This window comes from Mustela nigripes, chromosome 7 (assembly GCF_022355385.1).
Source record: "Mustela nigripes isolate SB6536 chromosome 7, MUSNIG.SB6536, whole genome shotgun sequence".
In the NCBI taxonomy this organism is placed as follows: domain Eukaryota; kingdom Metazoa; phylum Chordata; class Mammalia; order Carnivora; family Mustelidae; genus Mustela; species Mustela nigripes.
In genome coordinates this window covers 15,039,654-15,060,295 of record NC_081563.1, presented here as the reverse complement: position 1 = coordinate 15,060,295, position 20,642 = coordinate 15,039,654, and the positions used below count along the sequence as shown (strand labels likewise).

The following is a 20,642-nucleotide window of genomic DNA, read 5'->3' as shown; positions in this document are numbered from 1 at the left end:
GTGTGATGATATCATGAACGTCTGTGTGTGCCTGAGTGTGACCGGGCTGTGGTTTGTCTATACTACCCTTTATGTAACTGTCTGTGGGACACTTGGGGTATTTCTCGTGTTTTCTCCTCATCCTCTGATTCTGGGCTGAGGATGACTTGGAGGCTGATGCTGGAACCATTCTTTAGGCGGACTGGGCTCTCTCTTACTTGAAAACATGGTGCATCTCCTGGTAGGGCCATTCCGACTTGTAATAATGACGCTTTGTGGCTTAATGAGAACAGGGCTCTATTAATCCCTCTTTGTCTGACCTCAGCCAACCTCGCTCTCAGTGAAAGCTGGATTCTTAGGCCCTTGGGACCCTATTGAGCTGTTGTCATAGCGATCGTTGCTGGGGGCGGGGTCATTGGGCCAATGTCCCTAACCAGACCATCTCTGTCTTAATGACACACACAGGTCATGCCTGTTCAATCCCAAACCCGGAGAGGGACATGACTAACCCCGATGCAATGCTAGTGTTTGTCCTGACTGCCCTGACACTGGGGCCCCCTGAAGGCTGTCTGAGGCCTGGCATACTCTCTCCGGGAAGGGCAGCTCGGCTCACCTGGTGCTCTGTCCCCCATGGCCCTGGGAGCACCCCCAAGCCTCTGCAGGCTTGCGGCTCAGAGGACACTACGGCTGAAGTGAGCCCTCCCCACCTTAAGAAGGCCCGAGGGAAGCCAGACAGACAGGCCGTTTGCTGCCTCACACAGCAAAGCTTCTTGTTATCTGATGTCAGGGCTGAAGGACCTTGGAGGCTACTGGGTACACCTCTCTGTTGTACAGATAGAGAATCTGAGGCACAAGGAGCCAGATCTGATTCCAAACTACCTGACGAGTCAGGGGAAACCATCTGAACCAGTCAGTCCTGGTTGTAACATCTCGAAAAAGGAACATGTCTGGAGTCAGTTGTAAGACAGTTGATATTTTTACAGTAAGTTCTTTATTTTTTTTAATTATTATTATTTCCCAAGTAGTCCAAGAATACATTTTTCTTGGGGGAGGGGGAGAACATTGCAGAGAAGTTTCCAAGTTCCTTTGGCCTCTGTCTCCGATCCCAGTTCTCTCCCCCTGAGACAGACGCCCAGTGTGGAATGTGCCCGAATCTGACTTTAAAGTGCCCACATCTATTGGCTTGACCTGGATGACCAGGACGATGGGGGTAAGGCAGGCTCATGTCCCCACCTTGGCATGAATCCAAGCAGCTCACTGTGGCTGGGAGCAGTGCCCAGGGGAGAGGCACCTCCGTGGCCCCTGTGGTGGCGGGGAGTGCGGGACATGCCAGCACGGCTGTGTCCTCGCTCCGGGCTGTGACAGCTCCTCCATTTTCTTGCCCCGAGTCCTGTGTTGGAATCCCAGCAGCCCCTGCTTCTGGCCTGGATTGGATGCCAGGAGCCTGAGCAGAAAAATGGAAACTTTTCCAGCAGAGTTTAGTAATCTCTCCAATAGGCCGCAGGCCCCAGGGGACAGTGCTCACTCGGGCTTCAGGTGCCTGTGCCCCTCTTGCATTTCCACACCCCCTCCCCCCATTCCAGCCGCTCCCCACCCCCACTCTACCTCCCCAGCATCTGTCCCCTCCTTCTCCTAGGCCAGGGAGAAGCTCAGCCGACCATTCGGGGAACCCATGGAGAAGGAGGAGGAAGGTTTCAGAGAATTCAAAGAGCACAACAATGTATCCGAGTTAGTCAGTCCTAACCTGAGAGAAATGCTGACATTGAAGGCAAGAGACAGGGAGGAAAGAGGCTTTCCAGGTCCTCCCCCACCACCTTGTAATGTTGTAACACAGCAGAGGTTTGCCGCTAGGAAACAACCAGCTCTTTTTCTCTTGAATTTCTCTCAGTCCCACTCTTTGAGAACCTCCTAGAATTTCAGGACTCACTGGCTGGATTTCTAAATGCATCAAAATTTTCAAGATTGGTTTTTTTAATCAGTTAAAATCTTTATTTCTTTTTCTCAAGCAAAAAATCTTACCCAGAGCTTTAACATGTCTGACACAGAAAAATCAAAGCATTTTCTCCAGGCAAAGTAGTTTGCTTGGCAGAAGCCCTCTTATGTCTGTAGAATCCTCAGCTTTCTTCAGGCCAGTTTTGATCACCTCCCACCAAAATCAGCTTCCTTCTCTTACAGCTGAGAAGACTGAAGCAGAAGGCTCAGGGGCTTGCAGAAGCTTCCCCCCCACACACACCCCACCCCGCCCCCCCCACCCCGCCCCACCCCCCAAATAAGGCACATCTTACACCTCCCAGGACACCTGGAGATCTGGCCAGGGCTCCAACCCTGGCACAAGAACTTCCTTAGCCTGAAACTGTAAATTTGAACAAAATCAGAGCTTGTGAGGACACTTGGCAAGTGTGTCGCTGCCGAGGGAGAGGGGAAGGGAGGGGGTCATGCTGCCATGGTTACGCTGGCCCAGGAAGTGACCTTTTGCTCCAGCGTCCTGGAATGGATGCCTCTTTCCCACTGGGCTGGGGGCGGAGGAGGATGGCCAGAGCTAAGGTGGAGGGCCTCATGAGGCCTCTAACACCCTCCATCCCTCCCCTCCCGCCCCCAGCTCCAATGCCACACCATAAACGTGGAGGGAACCCAGGGCTCCTCCCTCCGCTGGGCCTCCCTCTTCATGTGGAAATTAGCGATGATGCATGTGTGTGGCCATGAGGGGTGGCCCTGAGCTGGACCTCCAAACACAGTCCAGGGGCCCAGATCCAACCCAGAGTCCAGTGAGCCCAGCCCCTCGGATCCGCACGATGGTTCCCAGCCCGGGGAATGCAGGAGGTGAAGAGCCAGCAGACTCCGGAGGAGATGAGACACTTGCGGGGACCAACAGGGAAACGGGCACTTCAAACACAGGAGAAGGACTACTTTGATGTCTCGGGGGATGAAGTACAGAGGCAGGAAGAAAGGCCACTTTGTCTCTGCATGGGAGGGGCTGGAGGAGGGAGATGGAGGTGCATTTCTCTGACCATGCTGGGGTCTTGAAGGATGAGAAGGAGTTTTCCAGGAGAAAAAATGGGGGGTGGGTGGAGAAAGAAAAGGACAGAGATTAGCATTCAGGATGACAAAGCAGATGGTGTCCAAACCTGTGAGGGCCTGGACAGGGACGGGGGGGGGGGGGAACCTGGTGTGGGCTGCAGAGGCATTGGGCAGACACAAAAGAAAGTGATGGATAGATGTAACAGATGTAAACATCTGGGTCACATCCTGTGGGGCAGTAGTTTTCCAAGTACTGGTGGCCCAAAAAGTGTTTCAGGAGGGCCCCCAAAGTGGGTAGGGAGTAAGCTCTGGGTCCCTCCTTCCTCCATTTTATATTCTGGGGCTTCACACAGGAAAACCTTTGAATTAAGTTCCCAGTGGTTAAAAGCAACAACAACAACAAAAAAAATGTGAAAAATCCATCCATGAGCCGTGTTGATTCGCGTCAAACTCTGGGTCCTGGCTGCCCTCTCTGCTTGGCCGCTCAGGGGCCTCAGGGCCCTGGAAAGTCCTCCTCACCCGGCAGAGCCCGGGAGGGCGGGCACCGAGGGAGAGGCTGGCTCAGCTTCCCTGCCCAGCAGGGTCCCGTGGGGACAGCCCCCTCCGCGGGCTTCCTTGGCTTTGAAGTTGTTGTGCTTGTTGTCTCATTTGCATTTATGTCACCAAAGAGTCAGCAGGAACCAAAATACAGAACTAGGAAAGAAAACAGCTGTGCTGGGAAAGGCAGCGGCGAGCGGGCCGCAGCCGCAGTCCCTCTGGGGGAAGTCAGCGGTCCAGACTTGGGCTGTGGTGGTCGTCATGGCTATGGGCTCCACACGGCCCCACTCAGACCCTCCCTCCTCCAGGACACCTCCCTGGAGCCACGTGGAATGACTCCCTCTTTCTGGGTCTCCCCGCCTCATTTAGAGCCTGAAGAACTGTAACGATGCAGCTTGTGGTTCAGCATGATCCGGAGCCCCAGAGAGCCACCAGTAGTCCACAGGACACCTGTGAGCACAGCAGGAAAAGGCGGTCCCTCCTCTAGGTGGGCACAGCTCTGCACCACTGGCACAGCTGTACCTGCCCCACCTGAAAAGTCAACAGCTGGTGGGATCCCTGCCTCACAGAGGGGAAACTGAAGCTCTATTCATGTTGGGGCAGCTCCTCCCTAGAGGGCCAAGGCATTGATGCTGATCCCACCGTTCTGGCTGTGGAAAGTCGACCCAGCATTCCCAGGAGCCGTGTGTTGGGCGCCATGTCTGTCCCGACGAGCCCTCACCTCTGGCAGCTGGGGCAGGGAGCACTTGGCCAGGCCCAGCCAGGGCCACGGCTGTGCTGATCCAAGCCCCAGACCAGAAGCCAGCCTCTGCTGGCGACGTCACCACTACACTGGTCAGAGGGCAGTGCCGGCTCTCGGCTCACTGTCCTGTGGCTTCCACCGCAGCCTAGGAAAGGAGCCGTGTCTCCACTGGGCCAATGAGGATTTCCCGGCCAGCAGCTCCCACAAGCAGCCTCAGAGTCACCAACAGAAATCAGCAAGGACTTCTGGTGGGACAGCAGGCATCCATAGACCCGTGTAGACAGGGAGCCCGAAGCACCACCTCATGTCATCTCACCGAGCCTTCCCACACCATCCATGGCAGTCACTCTCCTCCCCTGTCCCTGTGGCTGACATCATAACTGACCACTGTGCTTCTCGTATCCCTGAACTGAACCTCAGAATCCTCAACTCCGTGCTCTAGGCAGCCAGCACAGAGCTCTTAGGGTCAGTACTGAGGAAAAATCCTACTTTGGCTATCCCTCGTGTGTTTGAGTGTGTGGATTGAGAGAGGAGGAAGCAGAAGGCCAGCCACAGCTGCCAGGGGAAAGCCAGTGTCCCGTCTACCCCCAGGCCCAAGTCTCTTCTCTTCTGAAGCGGAGACACTGCTGGTTAGGGATTTTCCACCAAATGGAGGGGTTATGTTTTGGGGGAGTCTGCCCACACTTAGTCCTGCTCATGGGTGTTCCTTTAATGCCCACCCTGGAGGCCTTCATCCCAGGCTTTCGTGCATCAGAAGCACCTGCCCCCATCCTCCACTCCTCCCCCATGGCAGTTCTGGGGGTGCCCAGGGGCAGCAAGACCCACCCGTGCTTCCCACACTGGCCCCTGGGCACACGTGGCTGAACGTGACCAGGGAAGGAATGGGCCAGGCGGGAGGAAGAAGGGCCAGGAAAGGCCCAGGGCCGGGGGCTGACTTGGCTGTGGGCTCAGGGAGCATCTGCAGAACCAACCATGATCCCTTTCTAGACTTGATAAGAAGGATGCTCACAGGCTGACTTGGAGGCACTCCGAGACCAGGAGTTCAGGCAAGTGGGGCTAGCATGTCCACGAAGGCTTCTGGGAACTCAGAACTCAGCCTGACCAGAGACGTGTCCATTCGCTCCTCCATGCATTCATGCGCTCAACCAAGGCCGCCTGGCCCCAGGCATCTGGCTGCTGGGACAACGCAGCGAGCAGAACTGGCAGAAACCGCCCGGCCTCCCAGGGGAGGGCAGACAGCACACAAGATACAGGAGGAAAATGTGATAAGCATGTGATAAGCACAGGGGGAAACACACAGCAAGAGACAGAGAGGAAGTGCTTGGGAGAGTGTGGCAAGTTGAGCCAACATGGCTAGGGAGGCCTCCAAGTCAGAAGACTGACTCCCTGCAGAACGCTCTCTCTGACAGTGGGAACAGTGTGCGGTTCTGGGAAAGACCTCGGCCCGCCTCTCCCAGGCAGCAGGACCAGTGCCCGCGGAGCCGGAGAGAAACAGCGGGGGCCCTGGGGCGGGAGTGGGGTGCATGAGTGGGCCGCAGTGGGCTGGGGTCTGAGGGCCAGGAGGTAGGTGGAGCAGAGGTCGGATAGGGTAGACCCCCGCCCGTGTAGACCTGCCATGTGTTATGGAATGACCTGTCATGGGTTGAATTGGGGTCCCCCCCAAAAGATCTGTCTATATTCTGACCCCCAGAACCTGGGACCGTGACTTTATTTGGAAAAGGTGATTTTTGTAGATGTAATTAAGTTAAGGATTGTGAGATGGGCTCATCCAGTGACAAGGGTTCTTGTAAGAGTCACTCAGAGGATGGACACAGAGCAGAGGAGAAAGTCGTGTGAATATGGAGACAGACAAAGGAGGGACAAAGCCCCAGGCCTTCCAGAAGCTGGAAGAGGCCAGGAAGGATCCTGCCTGGAGCCTGCAGATGGTGTCCTTCTGTGCAGGGTGTGGGGTGATGGGGGGGTGGGGGCTGGGGTGGGGGGTGGGGCTTAGCCCCTGTCAACCCCTGTCGGATGCCATCACCTCCCCTACCCAGCCTGCTCTGAAAGCTGATACAAGATCCACGGGCTCCGAAGGGCAAGAGGGCAGCAGACCACCTGTGCGGCCGGTACAAAAGTCTGACAACAAACACCCGAGCGGGAAGTCCTCGAGCGGCTTCCGACTCCAAGCAGCAGAGGCTTTCGGACGCCCGGTGGCCGTGCTCACCTTACAGGCTGTTTGTGGCCTGGCGGTGGGTAGCCTCAAGCAAGACCGGCTCCTGTTTCTCTGGAGCGGGAGAAGGGTGTCCAGGCAGGAAGGGTCGCAGGAGGGCTGCTTCTTGCTCCAGGAAGATGACAGAAGATTTCTCTTCCCTTGGCAGCTCCCCTCGCGGACAGAGCCGGTGGCCTCACAGGGACGCAGGCACAGATGGAGATGCCCCTCTTCGGCAGCTGGAACAGCCTTTGATTCTGCCCCTGGCGTTGTGAGGACAGCTGTAAACTCTCAGCGCCTGGCTGGCTGCCTCCGGCACCCCGGCGAGACCACCCTGCCCCGTGTCCTGGCCTGGAGCCCGGCTTCCCTCCTGAGGGCTCACCGAGGCTTGGAGAGGCCATGCTTGCCAGCAGTCTGGGGTGAGTATCACGTAATGCAGGGGAGGGGGGCGGAGGGCCACGATGGGGACCCTGGGTGGCTGTGCGGAAAAATGCCAGCTCTGCTCTTCGTCCTGGGCCAGTAGCTTCAACCCTCCGTGCCTCAGTTTCCTCGAATGCCACGGACAGACAATACGCTGCACTTCAGAGTCCGACAAAGATCGCCCAAGTCCGTAGGGGTGAAACACCGAGGCAGTGCCAGGGCTGCCGGCATCCACACCTGCGCTGACTCTGAATCTAGAAATACAGGTGGACCCAGTCAGCCAGTGGGCCCCAGCCATCTGTCGAGCTCTGTCAGGCGGGGACGGGGTGGGGTTAGCGGCCAATGAGTCAGCCACAGCTGGGACCTCGGAGCAGGGAGGCCAAGGAGCGGCTTCTGGGTGGGAGGCAGGCCCCACAGCCCCACTGTTGCCCTTCGAGCACCCCAGAGGCCTGTCAACACACCTTCCACCGGCTTCCGTGAAGAGGAACGGAGGTTGCCACTCACCTGCTCCTGGCGTCTCCCAGACCCTGGAGAGCTGGGAGGAGGCGAAGGCCACGGGCAAGCTGGACGTGAGGAGGACACCGGGAATGAGGACGAGGCTCAAGCCGGGGCCAGAGGCCACGCACAGAGCCCAGAACCTGAGATCCAAGCCGCTCGGAAGTGCCAGGGCCAGTGGGCTGCCTGGGCTCTGCCTCAGCACCCCCATCCGTCCAGCTGCAGGGGCGTGGGGAACCCAGCAAGGGCAGCCTGAGGGCTGCTGAGACCTGGATGACTCCATGCATTGGCCTCGCTCGTTCATTTAGTCGTTCAGATGTTGGCTAAGTGCCAGCTCCACAGCAGGCACCAGGGACACTGCAGTAAACGGAGAGCTGCCGGGGCCCACGGGTCCAGCTGGAGGTTCTGGGGCTCCAGCACCCGCAGGAGGCTCTGTCCCCTTTCTCTCCACTTCTGGAGCAGGAGACCTTCACCACCGCCCCCCCCATAACTCCCCTCCCCAGCTGCAAGGGGCATGGATCCTAGAGCTGGCCGGGGTTCCGGCTCCCTGGTGTCTCTCCTGTATGGCCTTTTACTGGGAAGTGAGTGATCTGCTGGGAGAACTCTCACTGAGCACGCCTTCCCTCCCCTCGTGCGCGGACCACACGGCTGGAGGAAAAGCCTTCCTGCTCAGGCAAGTCCGTGCTTCCCCTCTGGGACAGGGGACGGGCCATAGGCCTTGGTGGTCAGTTCTGTGGCTACGCGATGCTGGGGCCCAAGGACAACACTCCACAGAGGTCCTCCTCGGGACTTCTCATGGGACCCCTTTCACTAATGAGACCCAAACGTTCAGTTCTGGGCCCCTGGCCTCCAGCAGCTAAGAGGTTAATGAGGGTGTATGTGGGAAAGGGGTGGGTGACAATTCTTTGCCAAGCACCTGGGACCCAGTAATGAACTGAGAGTCACTGGGACACACTGGCTTTTGTTTAGTGACCAAAAACCACATAGATGGATACATACAAAGTCCAAGGTGACTGACTATGTCGGTGTGTATGAATGTATCCGATCCACGGTGGGCTCTTGGCTTAGAGGAAAGAAGTCATTTCCCCTGGCCCTTTGGGGATCAAGGTCTCTCCTCCTGGACCCAGGGATGTACCTTCCCATGTGCAGCAGCATTTTACCCTACAAGGCCCCCGCCTGGCAGCTGCCCTGCGCTCGGGCTATTGGGGGGATCAGCTCCTGCCCCAGCTCAGTGCTGAGCTGAACTGTGGCATCGAGCAGAAACATCCAGGCCTTGCAGAGCAGAGGTCCAAGGCTGTAGTGGAACATTAACCCGAGGAAGGCAGTCGAGTCAGATATGAGTTCTCCAGGGCCAAGTTCAGAGAGGTTCACGCCCACGCTTCACCTCACGGTCAAGGCAACTCCCCAATTCTGCTTCCTCCCTGCGGTGCCGGGCCAATAGAGCCCTGCTGTAGACATCTCTACGCTGCTGTACCAGGCAGGGGTGGGGACAGGGGACCAGTTCTGAGCGTTCTGCAGCACTGGGAACATTCTGGCCTGCATGTCAGAGGGACAGATGAGCTCACCAGGTCGGCCAAGGCGAGAAGCCACCCTTTGCTGTTCCCAGGGCTGAGCCTGTAGCAGGCTGTGCTTCTGTCCTGTGGGCAGTCCCACGTGCCAGCGAGGCTGTGCCTGGCTGTTGCTCTCTCAAGGCCCTTCCACCCCAGTGAACGCAATCTCCCTGCGGAGATGGCAACACGGAGCCACTCAGCTACAGAGACGCAGGGACACACCCGCTGGCCTCCCCCACCCCTTCTCACTATGGTGTGGAGGACAGTGAACACTCTGAGACCCGTGCAAACGTCTCCTTCACGAAAGCTGGGCCAGGTCCCAGGGCAAGGACTCTAGCTTCTGACTTTCCCAAGAACCGAGCCAGGGATGGCAAGCAAACAAACTGAGGGTCTTGCACCCCTGTTTTCTTTTGCACGGGCCCTGGGTTTTTTGTTTTTTTTTTTTTTAATTTTAATTTTTATTTTTTGCTTTAGCCTTTTACTTTTTTAAGGAAAAAAATTTATTGGACATTTATGGATTTTTTTGGCTTCTTTTTTTAAATAAACATTTAATGTATTATTTGTTTCAGGGGTACAGGTCTGTGATTCATCAGTCTTACACACTTCACAGCACTCACCATAGCACATACCCTCCCCAATGTCCATCACCCAGGGATCCTGCTTTTATTTATTTATTTTTAAAAGATTTTATTTATTTATTTTTTAAATTTATTTATTATAAGCAAGGGGAGAGGAAGAGGGAGACACAGACTTCCTGCTGAGCAGGCAGCCCCATGCGGGGCTTGATCTGAGGACCCTGAGATCATGACCCAAGCCTAAGGCTGATGCTTAACGACTGAGCCACCCAGGTGCCCCAGGGCCCTGGAGCCTTGGGTTTTTAGTGACTGATTAGCACCTCCCCTTTGGAGAACTCTGTCCTGGTTTTCCGGTGACAGGATTGCTGTCTACTGCTTCTGGGCAGCTGACTGGCCTAAAGTCAAGGTGACACAGGGCCTCAGGGCTTGACCAGGCTGTGCATTCTCTGGGGAGGAGGGCAGCAGGCCAGGGGATGGTGTTCCTGAGAACGCCATCTCCTACGTCTCAGAATCTTAGGACTTAACACCGCTTAGGATTCTCTATCCTCTGAATCTTAAGGTCCTGGGAGCTTACAGGCCCGAAACTCAATGCTTTGGGATATGGAAGAGAGCTTTGAAGTAAGAGAGCCCACCCTGGCACTTGGAAGTTAAACAGCCTCTGCCAGTGGCCCCTTTACCCCAGCAAGAGCCTTGTCCCTCAGTGGGTTTCCTTGAGTAACAGGTGCAGGGTCTGGTCTCCAGACAGTCCGCAGAGTCAGCTGCGGCAGTGCCTGCCCCCACCTCCAGGGGGAGCCAGAGCAGAGCAGCATACAATTGTGCGGACGCAGTTCCAGCAACCTGAGAGAGGAGCAGGTCTCACCTCCCACTAAGGGATACTGTTCTCCAGACAGAACTTGGGGCAGGGTTGGGGGCCACTGGTGCCAACCATCCGACAATGTAGTTGTAAAGACAAGCTTTCCACACATGAAGCAGCAGGGGATCCCATGAAAGACTAAGGATCTGTGTGGTCCGGCAGAAAGTGCTGGAAGGTCCAGAAGAAACCTGCCCGGGGCTTATGGAAAGGGAAGGCTTCCAGGAAGAGGCTGGCTTTGGAGGTGCCCATGGCTATTAAGTCCTGGATTCAACCCCTTCCCTCTGATGCCAGCAGAGGTGTACAGATCCCTACACGGTCCACACAGCCTGCTTTGGTCCTCACCACAGGCAGGCCAAGGGGGAACGAACATTCAGTGTCAGACATGATCTAACGGAGGCTTCAGAAGCTCAGAGTCTCGCCAGGATCGTGTAATGATCTAGGGCAGAGACAGAGACCGACCCCGTTCTCCTGACTCCTCGTGCAGTAGCGGCTGAGCACAGCCACGCCTGCAGAGCTGATCTGGGGACTCGTTCCTGATGCTGTCATCCGGACTTGGATTGTGGGTATATTCTTGGTCCACTGGCCCTGACACTCTCTGACCTACCATTACTAGTGGCACCTAGACGTCCTGCTCTCCAGAACCTTTTGCCCTGGACCTTCCCTCAGGCTCCTTCCCCATCCCCAGCCTCTCCTCCACCCTCTGGAACACTGAGTGGTCTCGTGACATGCCCACCACCCTTGGAGGGCAGGGGATGGTGCCAGCTTCCATGCCTTAGAGATCGTGCCTGAAGGGAAACATCACAACTTATGCTGCCTGATCCACGGTCATCGTGTGTCGACAGGGCCCTGTCATTCATACATATATTTACGCTTTTTAAAATTGGGAACATACAATTGCTTTGCAGTCTACTTTGCTCAATAATATTTCATAGCTCTTTTTGCTTTGCATGAACATTCTTCAATGTTCCATTCCATTTTAAAGGGCTGTGTAATCATATAGCTACATTGTAAACTCTTTCATTTTTCGTCTATTTTGGAGTATCTGGGCTAATTTTTTTTGTTACTACACATTCCCTTCATGGATCATCTTTGTCCATAATTTTTTGTTTGAATTTCTAATTATTTCCTCAGAGCAAATTCCAAGACATTTATGTTTTCTAGTTAAATATCCTTGGTACATTCCGCCGAAGTATTTCTAGAAGGGTTGTCCGCGACGTGCATGCCCCCACCAGGGGAGGCTTGAGAGAAAGCCGGGGTCGTGGGTCTGCTCCGGCTTGTGGCAATACCAGCAAACCAAATTCTATTACAAAAGGCAAATAATGTTATCTCAAAATTAGAACTTACATGATGATCAAGGACACAAAAATGCTCCTAATTATTAAGCTATCTTTAATTTTTTGGGTTGATTCTCTGCTTTCTTCGTGAGCTTTTCTAACAGGTTTTTTTTATTGTTGTTGTTGTTTTTTAAGATTTTATTTATTGGACAGAGATAGACACAATAAGAGAGGGAACACAAGCAGGAGGAATGGGAGAGAGAGAAGCAGGCTTCCTGCCAAGCAGGGACCCAATGCAAGGCTCGAACCCAGGACCCTGGGATCATGACCTGGGATCATCTGATGGCAGATGTTGAACCGGCTGAGCCACCCACGTGCCCCTTTTCTAACACAGCTTTGATGGGCTTATTTAAAATCATCCTACATGCTCTCTCTGCATTGCCGCTGTGACATTTGTGACATATGTGTTTTACTAGTGTGTTGTTTTCTTTTATTTTTGTTTTCGTTGGTTTTTAACCCCCAGTGTTTTATATTTTTACACTGTCAAAGCCGCTGGCTTTTCCTCTTGTGACATTGTCCACTACTTAGAAAGTCCTTCCTGGGAAATAGTTTTTTAAATGGGTCAAGAGGTAGACTCTTCCTCCCCTTGGTTCTCTATTTTTGGTAAATTTTGAACAAACATCCTTTTCCCAAATCCCCTTTTCCCTGGACCATCTGGCCTGTGCTTGCTTTTATTCCTCCCTCCCCTGGGGCCAGCGGGTGGGGAGTGGGAAAAGGCTCTCACAGTGCACTGATCTCCGGGTGTAGAAACTGGAGCCGGGCCTCTGGGCCCCAGAACTGGTTTATTCTCTACCTTTTAAATGTGATGTATCTGCAAGCGAAGGCTCTTATATATGGGCCTTAGACCAATTCAAAGGGCTTATTGGCTATGCTGTTGGACAAGACAGCCCTGGCTCCTTGATAGCTAAAATGCCTGGGGGCCTTGAGGGTCTTTGGATGCATAATGTGGTTCCACCATTTTTGTCTCTTAGTCCGTGCAGCCCGGACAGTGCTCTCCTGCTGAGCTTCCACAGTGCATGGAGCCAAAACGGAACCCTGTGGAGAGTCTGCTCAGCTTACAGCTGGGATCTCCACGTTCTGACCCAGCTCTGCCTCCTCAAAGCTGTACAACCTCCAGGAGTTTCCCTTCTGTGCAAGAAGGACCATTAATACCTAGCTTGCAGGGTTGGCGCGAGGATTAGAGGCAACGCCGGGCACGCAGGAGGCACAGTGTTGCTTGCGCTTCTCAGAACGATGCTTCGGCTACCACTGAACAAACAGATCTGTGCCCGCTGTTTCTCAAGAAGGGAACAACATGCCAAAGAGAGCCAAAGTGTGGGACTGGGGAGGGAGCCGAGAGAACTCCAGGACTCTTGAATTGTTATTTCTCTACTGTTTGGAGATACTAGATGCTCAGTCCTTTAAAGCATCAAAGGATTTTAGGAGAGGAAATTTGGTGTTGTGGCTAAGCCAAGGGGCTTTGAAGTCAAGAGCTCAGTTCCTAACAGTTTCCGGATCTACACTTTCTGAGACTGTATGACCTTGGACAAGTCACCACTCTTCTGTAAGCCTTAGTTTCTGGATCATAAAATGGGACTATCAGTAGGGCCCCTCTTGTGGGGCATTGTGGGGATTAAAAAAGATATCTATAAAATTAGGATGCATATATACCTATCTTCCAAACCAGGGCACTTTTTAAAGGGAAAAGAGGTGCTATTAATAATTGTTTAGCAACCCAGGACATCCCAGGCAAACCAGGGCACATGGCTACACAACGTAAATGGCTTGGCGCAGAGCCTGGCCAAATACACCCTCTGTGACAGCAGCCGATTTACTGAGGAGTATGTGGCTTCTCTCACAGCTGGGCGGCTCATGCTGGAGACAGAAAAGAACCATTTCAGCACAGGGCTCTGGATGGAATAGGGGCCAGGGGCTAGGACTCAGGGGGAGCCAGGAGCCACCAGAGCCTCACCCAGCCCTCCGCGCCCTCCAAGAGGTCGTCCTTCCTGGAAGGAGGTGGTGAGGGACCAAGTCCCTTTCCCAGGGTTGCTGCAAGGGAGCCCTGCTTGGATTGGCCCCTCTCCACTCTGTCCCATGGGATCAAATTAAAGCCAACTCTGGCAGGGCAAAGGCTCCAGTTACTGCCTGAGTCTGGCTCTTTCCTTCTTGGGTCCTCGGGGGCCATGCCGAACTGCATCTCAGTAGCTCCAGAGTCTCAGTAGCTCCAGAGTCTCAGTAGCTCCAGAGGTCACAGCCTTGTCCCCCTTGACCTTGCGTGGGCCCCTCGCCCCTCCCCACGAGGCAGCCCGACACAGAGTGCATGGCCTGTGGTGTGTGCAATCCCTCTCAGGCCCTCCGCTCTCCTCCAGCCTGAGCACAAACACATTCCTGAAGACAGGCAGGAACTGGGAGTGACTCAGTCCTCAGGAATGTGCAATCTGATCCCCTTGCTTGGGGGGCAAATTCCTCATTCTAAGGTGGGCAGCTAGCTGGCCGGACCTAGAAGCCCTAGAGGCTACCGTCTAGACCAGCTCGGAGGGAACAGGCTCTCTGTAGCAGCCTTCAGACCCCAGACCCAAATGGTGTTCTGGGGGTGGCTGCCAGGTCGAGGCAATGCTCAGAAGACCCCATTCCATGTTCAGGGCCAGTGTTCAGATCGCTGGAGCAAGCAGGCCAAGTCCCAGGGCGGGAGTCTGGAAGCAGAACCGTCGGGGGGATGGGCACCCCACCCCTCCCCAGGTCCATCCCCTGATCTAGGGGAGAGGAGAGAAGCTTCTAGATGCCAGAGTGAGAAAGCTGTCTGTCCTCACTTCCTGGCCTTCCAGCTGTCCTGCAAGACCCTGCCTATCTGCAGGCGGAGGCTACAGCTCCGGGGTCACTCACGCCCTGCCTGGCCCAGCCTCAGCCCCCCCACGATTCTTCGTGCCCTTGTGCGGGACCACCAAACAATTTGTATAGGCAATCTTTTAAAATCATCGAAGTCCCCCATTTGATGACTCTGAGCCTGGACATTCGGTAGAGGAACAAAACACTAGTTGAGCCTAAGTCTGTGGGTCAGGTACCAAATATGGTGAGTCTGAAACCCTAAGTAATAGAATACAAATAAGAAACGCAGGCCCTTTGACCTGAAGTGGACTCCCGGGCAGGTGGGTGGGGGCCCAGTTCTGGGACGAAACAAGGCACAGTGGCTGGCTGTCACCATAAACAGAAGAGTGTGCTGGCCAGGTCCACAGAGCCACCTGTCTGCCAGCCACCCTGAGACAGGGCAGAGAGACCTCACGGCCCGCACCCTGCGTGGTCGGGTGTGCACTAGCAGCGCTGGGCCCCAGGTGTCGCGATGGCCAAGACAGGGGAACTAACCAGAAAGAGTCATGACCACGGCCTTCCTCTGCTAGACGAATCCCAGGCAAGGCAAGCCCACCTCCTCCCATCACAGAAGATGATGTGAGGCTCCTGTCCCCTCCTCATCCTCCACCAGAGCGGTAGCTGGGACATGTGCGTGACCGGTGGAACCCTTGTCCCTGGGGCTTGGCATCTGGAGGGAGTGATACAAAGCTTCCGAGAGAGGCTGACAGGACTGGGGAACCCAGCAGGGTCCACCCGGTGGAAGGTAGCACGCGGTTCCCAGGGGGGACACGGTCCAAAGGTGCTCACCTCCCTTGTTCTCCAGCCTTCCTGATAACCCAGTGTGAGCAGCCCAGTACTCTTTCGCTAAAATCTCTTCCTAAGTAAGTTAGCCAGAGCTGGTTTCTGTGGTTTTCACACGAAGGCCAAGTGCAACAGATCAGCGTGTGCCGAGGCCAGCACAGTTCAGAGCGGTTATCCAGAGTGCCAGGGCCCCAGCTTCGTTTGCATAGGTCTTACTCTAGAACCCTTGCTTGATTAAGATGTGAGCTGAGGCTGGGGGTGGCTGGGGATGTTGGTTTTGGGTGTGTGTCTCCCTGGAGCAGGCTGAGCTGAGGCCAGCAGGCTGACAGATAGGCTGGAAGGTGAGGGGGGAATTCAGGCGGTCAGTGGCGCAGGGCTGGGACTCGTGGTTGGCCTGAGCAGAGGAGGCAGGTACCCACCCCCACCCCCACTGCCTCCCCCATCCGACTCACAGCATGGCAGGCACAGAGGGATCAAAGGTGGTTCAGGAGCAGAGGCAGGGGGAAGTTCTTGAGAACTGGCAGGGAGGGGGCAGCGCATCTGGGAGTAGCCCAGATTCAAGGACTCACGCCCACCTAGGCCACCAGGGCCTCAAGCCTTGTCTCTCAGCAGGGCATGGAGTCCAGAAGCCTGGGTTGCCAGGATAGCCCACAGGCTCTGGATGCTCAGGCCCTCCAAGAGGGTCCCGGCTAGATCTGAACCCCGCAGTGGGAGGAGCCCCAGCATAGTGGGTGCTTATTCCTGTTTGACAGTGTGTCTCCCTGGAGCAGGCTGAGCTGAGGCCAGCAGGCTGACAGTCCTGCCCACAGAGGGATCTGTGGGCACAGGCAGTGCCCTCCCAACTGCCCCTTAGCTGACCTCGTAGGTACCCATGGAAGCTGAGTGGAGGAGGGGGTGGGTCCCCGATGGCAAGGACAGGGGACAGAAGAAGAGGTTACAATGTAAGGGGCTGACGTGTATAGGGGGTGCCTGTCCCTGGGGCCCTCTCAGCTGGAGATGGAGAAATGGTCATCCCAGGGCACCTGCCTGGCACACGGTGCGTGCCCGCTGGCCCCAGCCCTTCCTCACTTCTTCATGCTACTGAGAGGCCAGCCGTCCCCAGGACCTGCTTTCCCACCACCGCCTCTCTTCACAGCCTCCACAGCCCAGGTGGACAAGCCCCCCAGCATCACCCCCCGTCGGCCCTCCTTCCGCAGCCCTGCCTTGTCCCACCCGGCACTCAGTACCCTGCACCTGCACGGGGAGGGCTGCGTCTCCCAGGACGGTTCCTTACAGCCTGAGACTCTGCCTCCTCTCAGTAGAAGAGGAGCCTTCCTCTACGGGAAGCCAGAAAAGGTGTCGGACAGACCCTAGAGGGGCACCATGTTTTCCCGCCCGAAGTTCCGTCCATAATTCCCTCCCCTTGGTTGTGGGCAGGACCTGGGACTTGGTCCTAGTTCATAGAATATGAAGGGATTTTACAGGTGTTGTTAAGATCCCAAATCAGTTGGTTCTGAGCTCATCAAAACAGAGGTTATTCTGTGTGGGGCAGGCTTAATCAAGTAAGAACCCTTAAACATGGGGTTGGGCCCGCTCTGAGTGGAGAGCCCGTCCTTGCCAGTGTGATGGAGTAGACAGCCATCAAGGAAGCCCACCTGGCAAGGAAGCACAGGTGGTCTCGATGGGGGGTGGCCTCCCGCTGAGAGGCAGAAAGAGCGAGGGGCCTCGGTCTTCCCGCTGCAGGGAAACGCCTGAACTCAGGTGCAGATTCTTCCCCACCTGAGCCCCCCGATGAGAGTGCTGCCAGTTTCCACTTAGATTACAGTCTTAGAGGGCCTTGAGCAAAGGATCCAGCTAAGCCAGGCCCAGATTCCTGACCCACAGCAATGTGAGATGAGAGGATAAATGTATGCAGTTTTAAGCTGCTAAGTTTATTACCCAAAGAGAGAAAGCTCATGAGTTGGAAGGGTTCGGATGTTAACTTAGAGCTTGGAATGGGAATGGGGTGTCTTGCCTTCTTTAGAGTCAGAGCCCTGAACCCAAGCCCTGAAGGGCCAGAGTCCACAGCAGCATAGTGGCCGGCTCCACGCAGGACCTCACTGGGCCCCGGTTTCCAGGTTTTGCTGAAGAAAACCCACATGCTAGGGAGTGTGTGGAGGTTGGGGGGGGGCCTTCCTGGGGAGGGGGTCCTCTGCTCTGGTACTCTAGGGCCTCATCCCTACTCGGGCTGCACAGGAGCAAGATTCCTGTTCCAAGGTCTGCACCCACTGAATTTACGTAAGATTTTCCATGAACACTCACCGCCCGCCGGGCTGGTGTCGGTTCCCACCAGCAGCTCCTGAGGCCTCCCCCTTTCCCAGCCCACCAGCTCCTGACAGTATCTGTCCTGGTGATTTTTGCCAATCTCACGGGTGTGAAATAGTACCTCCTTGTCTTAATTTGCATTTCCTTGATAACTAGTGAGCTTTACAACTTCTTTGTGAACTTGTTGGTCATTTGGATTTTGTTTCCTGTGAATTCTCTTTTATATCCTTTGATTCCTCTTTTTAAAAAAAAAATGATTTTTTGGCTTTTTTCCCCCGGAGGTTTCTAAGGGCACCCAGCTTGATCCGTAGCAAGGGGCACCAGGGCAGCCCGGTCTTCCTCCTTGCCCAGCTCTGGCCACCTGCCCTGTGCCTTCTACAACAGTTCCTTGGGTCTGTGTCCCAGAGGGTGTCCTACGTGAGGGCCTGGAAAGAGCAGAGAAACCAGTCCTAGCTGCCTCTCCTACTGATCAAAACCTTTTCACTTGCCTTTTTTTTTTTTCTTTTTTTCTTTTTTTAAAGCCAGGAGGGAGAAAGACAGGCTCCTGTATCAGGGGTATTCTTGTGGGATTTATGGGTGAGTGACTGGACACTGATTTTCCTCCCGTTGCAGGGACCCAGGCTGCCCGGTAGACCCCCATCCCCCAGACTATAGTTCCAGAAAACCCGGGAGAAAACACAAATGACCCCTTTGAGCCTGCAGGGCCAGCGGGGGGCTTCCGGGGTAAACAATGGTCCTCTGTGTCGGTTTCTGCTGAGGGCCGGAAGCCCCTGGTGCATGGCCCACGGATGAGTCATACAGGATATCTCCTGGGCCTGCTTTGTTGCACCCGAGGATCTCTCAGACCAGCCTGAAACGGCAGATGATCTCATCGGCTGTTCTGGGGAAGCCCTGTCAATGGACAGCCCCGGGAAGCTCACCGCCCACGAACGCCCCAGAGTCCTGGTCCCCTGGCCTTAAGCAAGTTCCTGGAGGCCAAGGCGGGGGTCGGTGGGGGGGAGGCGGGGATACTGGGCCCAGAGAGCCAACAGGAAGAAAACACCCCAAGCTGATGGAGTCCTTCCAGGGAAACCCCCACTCCACTCTCTCTGGGCTCCGCACGCGTGTGGTGGCCGCCCAGCTTCAGCTGTGTCCTGGGGAATTTCCTGAACTCAGGAGAAGCCCCGGGCAAGTGCATTAGGAGCATCCCAGGCAGGGCCGACCTGGGACTGGCAGGAAGTCAAGGCCTGGGGTGGCCACGGATCCTGAGTTGGCCTGTGAGGCTAAGAAGGGAACAAGGGTCAGACTTTCCACTTGGCTGGATTCAACAAAGATTTCAAAAACAATAAGCCATGTGGTACTGAGGCCATTTCAATTCTTGGAACTTGGACATTTCTGTTAATGGTGGTTGTTTAAAAGATACCTCCCTGGGATGCCTGGGTGGCTCAGTGGGTTAAGCGGCTGCCTTCGGCTCAGGTCATGATCCCAGAGTCCTGGGGATCCAGTCCCACATCAGGCTCTTTGCTCAGCAGGGAACCTGCTTCTCCCTCTGCCTCTGCCTGCCCCTCTGTCTGTCTGTGCTCACTCTCTCTGACAAATAAATAAATAAAATCTCTTAAAAATAATAATAAAAATTAAAAAAATAAAAGATACCTCCCTGCCTGGTACAGAGCATGGCTCCAGAGTCCCAGAGCCACACACCCACTCACTGTGTGGCCTTGACCAAGTTACTCTACCTTTCTGAGCCTCAGTTTTCCTGTCAATAAAATGGGATTGTGGTACTTCTCCTGAGGCTACTGTGGGCAGGCCCAGGTGTACAGACGCCAGCTGCCCTGCTCAGAGCCAGCCTCAGTAACCAGTAGTCTCCTCTCTTCCCTCCCCCCGCCCATAGTTTTGGAGGGGCTCTTGGTGGGGCTTCTGTTCTCGTTCACCCCCCAGAAGCTCACAGCAGAACACACGTCTTGGACTTGGACGGCCCACCTTCCCTCTGGCCTCGGGGATGGGCGGGGGCACCCGCCAGAGCCTCCAAGGAGAAGATGACCACAGTGGTGTGAGGCCCCAGAATGGGGTCATTGTTGCCTTCTACTGGCATTTCACATCTGAGTGGGTAGCGGGATGAATGATCCCGCTCCAAGGACCACCTGGAAACCCCGTAGGGATAGAGCCCAGGACTGCAGGTGTGGGGACCCCAGGGCTCAGCGCCAGAAATCACCAAGATCAAGGCCTCTCCTGGCGGAATGAGCCCATCCCACGGCTGAGGGTTTCCCTGAGCAGCTGAAGAGCCGCCCGGAGGAGGCCAGACAGGCCCTGGGCGGGCTACCTGCCCAGCTCTGCCCAGCGCCTCTCTGGAAGGCTCATCCCACCCCCACACCCCCAGCTTCAACGCCGAGGACAGGAGCCCTCGCACGGCCTCCCGTCTGCGTGCAGCAGCCACTCTAAAGACGTCACTGGCCTCAGGCTCAAAGCTTGAGCGTTTCCACTCGAGCGCCAAGCCTTAGTCCCCCTGACCCCGGCTCGGCCCGGGCTTCTGCCCAGCTCGACTCCCAGGCCACGCTCCGGCCACCAGGAAAGCCCCCTTACGCTTCCCAGGTGGGCCCTTCTTCCCCCTGGAGGGTCTTTCTTCCCCTTCCCACCTCTGCCCACATCAGAGCTACATGAAAGCCACTGATGGGCCCCGGTGAGCGCAGGGAGCTGGGAAGAGGGTGTGAACTAGAACTTCTCTCAGGGAGAACAGGGCACATGGTTTCAAAGGACACTTGGGAGGAGGCAAGACCCCCCCAAGAATCACGCTGGGCCCTGAAGACGGTTGGGAGCTTTCTGAGGAGGCCTTTGGTGTCTGTGAATGGGCCGCCTGCGGGGCCAGGGCTGAACGGCTCAGGCCCGCAGAAAAGGTTCTCCTTTCTCAGCTCTCCGCCCCCTGCCTCTCCCTTACACATACATATGGAGCCGACATTAGAAGAACATTAATTCCTAGGGTCCCCACTTCCACGTCCCCAGCCCGTACCCCAAGTCTTCGAGGCCCACTCGTGCTCGCCCTGCAAACCCAACTCAGTGGCAGGTGA

General features: G+C 55.6%; 1 protein-coding gene and 1 long non-coding RNA gene across 3 annotated transcripts in view; one reads left to right on the top strand and one right to left on the bottom strand.

Annotated features, from left to right (window-relative positions):
• HS1BP3 (HCLS1 binding protein 3) overlaps positions 1–13,807 on the top strand; it is a 60,175-nt gene extending 46,368 nt beyond the window's left edge. Inside the window, exons 8-9 of one of the 2 annotated variants that reach the window (XM_059405202.1) lie at positions 6,634–6,883; positions 12,663–13,807. Coding sequence is in view for 1 of the 2 variants with exons in the window: in XM_059405203.1 (XP_059261186.1) it covers positions 6,115–6,883; positions 11,827–11,987 (930 nt within the window). In the remaining variant the exon portion in view is untranslated. Of the gene's footprint in view, positions 1–5,481; positions 6,884–11,826; positions 12,003–12,662 lie in introns of those variants that run through there. The other variant, XM_059405203.1, reaches the window with a different exon arrangement.
• LOC132021163 (uncharacterized) lies at positions 2,250–8,243 on the bottom strand. The gene is made up of 3 exons (XR_009405256.1): positions 7,389–8,243; positions 6,480–7,138; positions 2,250–2,998 (listed from the first exon to the last, which is right to left on the bottom strand). It is a non-coding gene; the product is annotated as an uncharacterized LOC132021163 (long non-coding RNA).
• Positions 13,808–20,642: the final 6,835 nt, after the last annotated feature.